This window comes from Lactuca saligna, chromosome 4 (genome assembly GCF_052625555.1).
Source record: "Lactuca saligna cultivar CGN05327 chromosome 4, ASM5262555v1, whole genome shotgun sequence".
Classification (NCBI taxonomy): domain Eukaryota; kingdom Viridiplantae; phylum Streptophyta; class Magnoliopsida; order Asterales; family Asteraceae; genus Lactuca; species Lactuca saligna.
In genome coordinates this window covers 35,847,931-35,850,661 of record NC_136420.1, presented here as the reverse complement: position 1 = coordinate 35,850,661, position 2,731 = coordinate 35,847,931, and the positions used below count along the sequence as shown (strand labels likewise).

Below are 2,731 nucleotides of genomic sequence, written 5' to 3'. Positions count from 1 at the left end.
TTACAAGGTTTGGTCTTGAAAATGTTGTCTATTACCCCCTAAAAGGAAAGGAAACTTTTAATTTCCGACGACGCTTTCTACTTTTGTGTTTGAGAACTGAGAGTTGAGACATGGTATTCGTTTATTATTGGGAAATTTGCACGTGTACAGTGATTGTGAAGGTAGCAATCGGTCCTCTTAAGTACGACTACAGTAAAGTTATTCAGATATCGTAAGTAAAGTTATTCAGATATCGTAAAATCTGTGAGAACTCAGAAGGAGCTAAGTACCCAGTGTTGACCATCGGCCTTAACTTGAAGGCCGTTGACTCGGGCAAACATATTAACCGCCCGTCTAACACCTCTGTTATCCAATGCCGTAAAATAATCATGTCCGAAAATAACCCCACCTGGTCTCAGTAGTTTATATGCACGATTAATGTCCGACCATGCAGAGTGAAAATCATGGCCGGCGTCAACTTCAATCAGATCACCAAACACACCCCACTCACAGAGCTTCTCCAGAGTTGACGCCGTCGAAAATGGCAAAAAGATAATGGCTTCCGTTGCATTAACCTGAACCACGTTTTGCATGAATTGATACATCAGCATCGTGTCACCATTAACCATTTTAATGTCTTGAAACTGGTTTGGTAAACCGGCCCAACCACGAAAATCATCGAGGCAAAGAATTTGAGTGTCGAGACCGAGTTCACGGGTCAATTCAGCCATGTGTATAGCTGAGGCGCCAAGGAAGGTGCCCAATTCTATGATGGTCTTCGGTCGTACTTTATGAATCAGGTTCTTGAAGACAGCCCCGGTTGATCCCCAGCCGTTGATTCTTTTCTGGCGTAAGAGTGGTTTGATATGGGGCTGAGGGAAATCATGATAGGGGGATGTTCCGTTGAAGACGTAGTTGAGGATTGTCTCGCGGATGAACTGGGAGGGAATCGGAACAGCGCATCGAGTCTGGAATTCGTAGTGGTCGACGGCAGCTTTTGATGGTGGGCTGGATGTGGTCATGGAGTATTGCTGGTGTTGTTCGTGTGTTGGATTGTTTTCAACAGCTGATAAGTAGCCAAGGTAATAGGACAGGCAGAGGAGGAGGACAAAGTAACTTGCCGGCTTGATGAGGCCACGGCGGCGGAAAACATTAATGTATTTACGGGTGGCGGCGATGACGGCAGCAGGGAAGTTAGCAACCATGTTTTCTTTTCGTCGGTGGTGGTGATGAAGTGTGGCGAGGTGAGTCGAAGTGATTCTTCTACCGACGGTGGAGTCGGTGTTCTGTGGTGGTGGTGAAGATGGGATGAGTAAAAGAAGTGTATGGATCGGAGGAAGACGATGATCGAAAAAGATGATTACAAAATAATCACTTTTATTTTTTAAATTCTTTTACTTGTCTAATAATCCAGTGATTTTTTTTAATTTATAGGCCATGGTGATATTTAAGTCTACATTTAATTATGACTACGAGTAATGTAGGTTTTTATTGCGTATAAATTCAGTTTAGATGTCTGGATCTATCTGACAATGATATCGGCCGCCATGTCTCCATCGGTGGCGAGGCAGAGATTGCTGAACTTTTGATAATATGTTGCAAAACCAGATTAAATTAGGTGTCTTTAAAAATATGTTTATATAAATTTGGATAATTTCGTAGCATCTCTCACAACCAATTCGATTGAATTAATTATCTTGTATACATTCATACAAAAATGATATCATATGATGTATTTAATATATTTTTTATGATTTATAATAAAGTTTTTATTCATTTAATTAAAGAGAATACGTATTGTCCCCTCATCTTTACTCCCACTTAGGCTCATCTTTACTCCGCTTAAGCATTGTATGTTTTTTCTTTTTAGATAAAGTGTTTGCAGTCTGTGGATTATATCTGCAAACTTAAACAGTAGAAAATGTGGACCAAACGTCTGCAATCTAAAAGAAAAATATTTTTTGTTTTTAACATCTGTAAACTGTTAGAATAAACTAAAATCTAATTATACTGATTTTTTTAAAACTTAAATTAGTTTTCAATAATTTTATGACTTTATTATAGATAATTAACAAATATAGACCGACTTTTATGTATTATTGTATAAAAAACGAAATTAAAATGGTATGAATTAACGTATATATTTAATAAAAACCAATAAACTTTGGTTGCAAATATATATATCTAAATATTGTAATTAAGGATAAATGAATTTAACATATAAAATGGATGAAAAGAAATTTTGATTTTAAATGAAATTTTCAAAATTTTCATTTTACCTTTTCAATTAAATCAATTAAAAAAATAATCATAAATATTTATTTCAATAGATAAATGATATTTCATTAAATAATGATTTATAAAATATGATACAAAAAATATAACACAATATTACGATTTTTTTCATAGCTATATAAACAGCTGTAACGACCTTTATTGTAATTAAATTTTTATTTATAAATTTGTAACAAAGGTCATGATTGTGTCGTTAAACTTTTTTTCTTGAAGTATTGTAACTTTTTTTTTTTCCAAATCGTTTACCATAGATAAAGTTGAAATAAATCTAAGTTTAAAAAATAAAAATAAAAAATAAACCTATGATATATGTGTTTTTTAAGCAAGAATATGTCTAAAGATGTTTGAAGACTTTGGTCCACATCTGCGCCAAGAAGAGGACGCGCAGACCATTTTAGGTCTGCAGTCTTCAAAAATACAAACAGTTTGAGAAGCCTAATGTCTGCACGTGGTTTGC

At 35.1% G+C, this 2,731-nt stretch overlaps 1 protein-coding gene across 1 annotated transcript; it reads right to left on the bottom strand.

The window, feature by feature from the left end:
• Positions 1-234: 234 nt before the first annotated feature.
• LOC145039480 (uncharacterized) lies at positions 235-1,184 on the bottom strand. The gene has a single exon (XM_078987535.1). It carries the CDS (start codon positions 1,182-1,184, stop codon positions 252-254), a length of 933 nt encoding a protein of 310 aa, XP_078843661.1. The 3' UTR covers positions 235-251.
• Between the last annotated feature and the right edge of the window lie 1,547 nt (positions 1,185-2,731).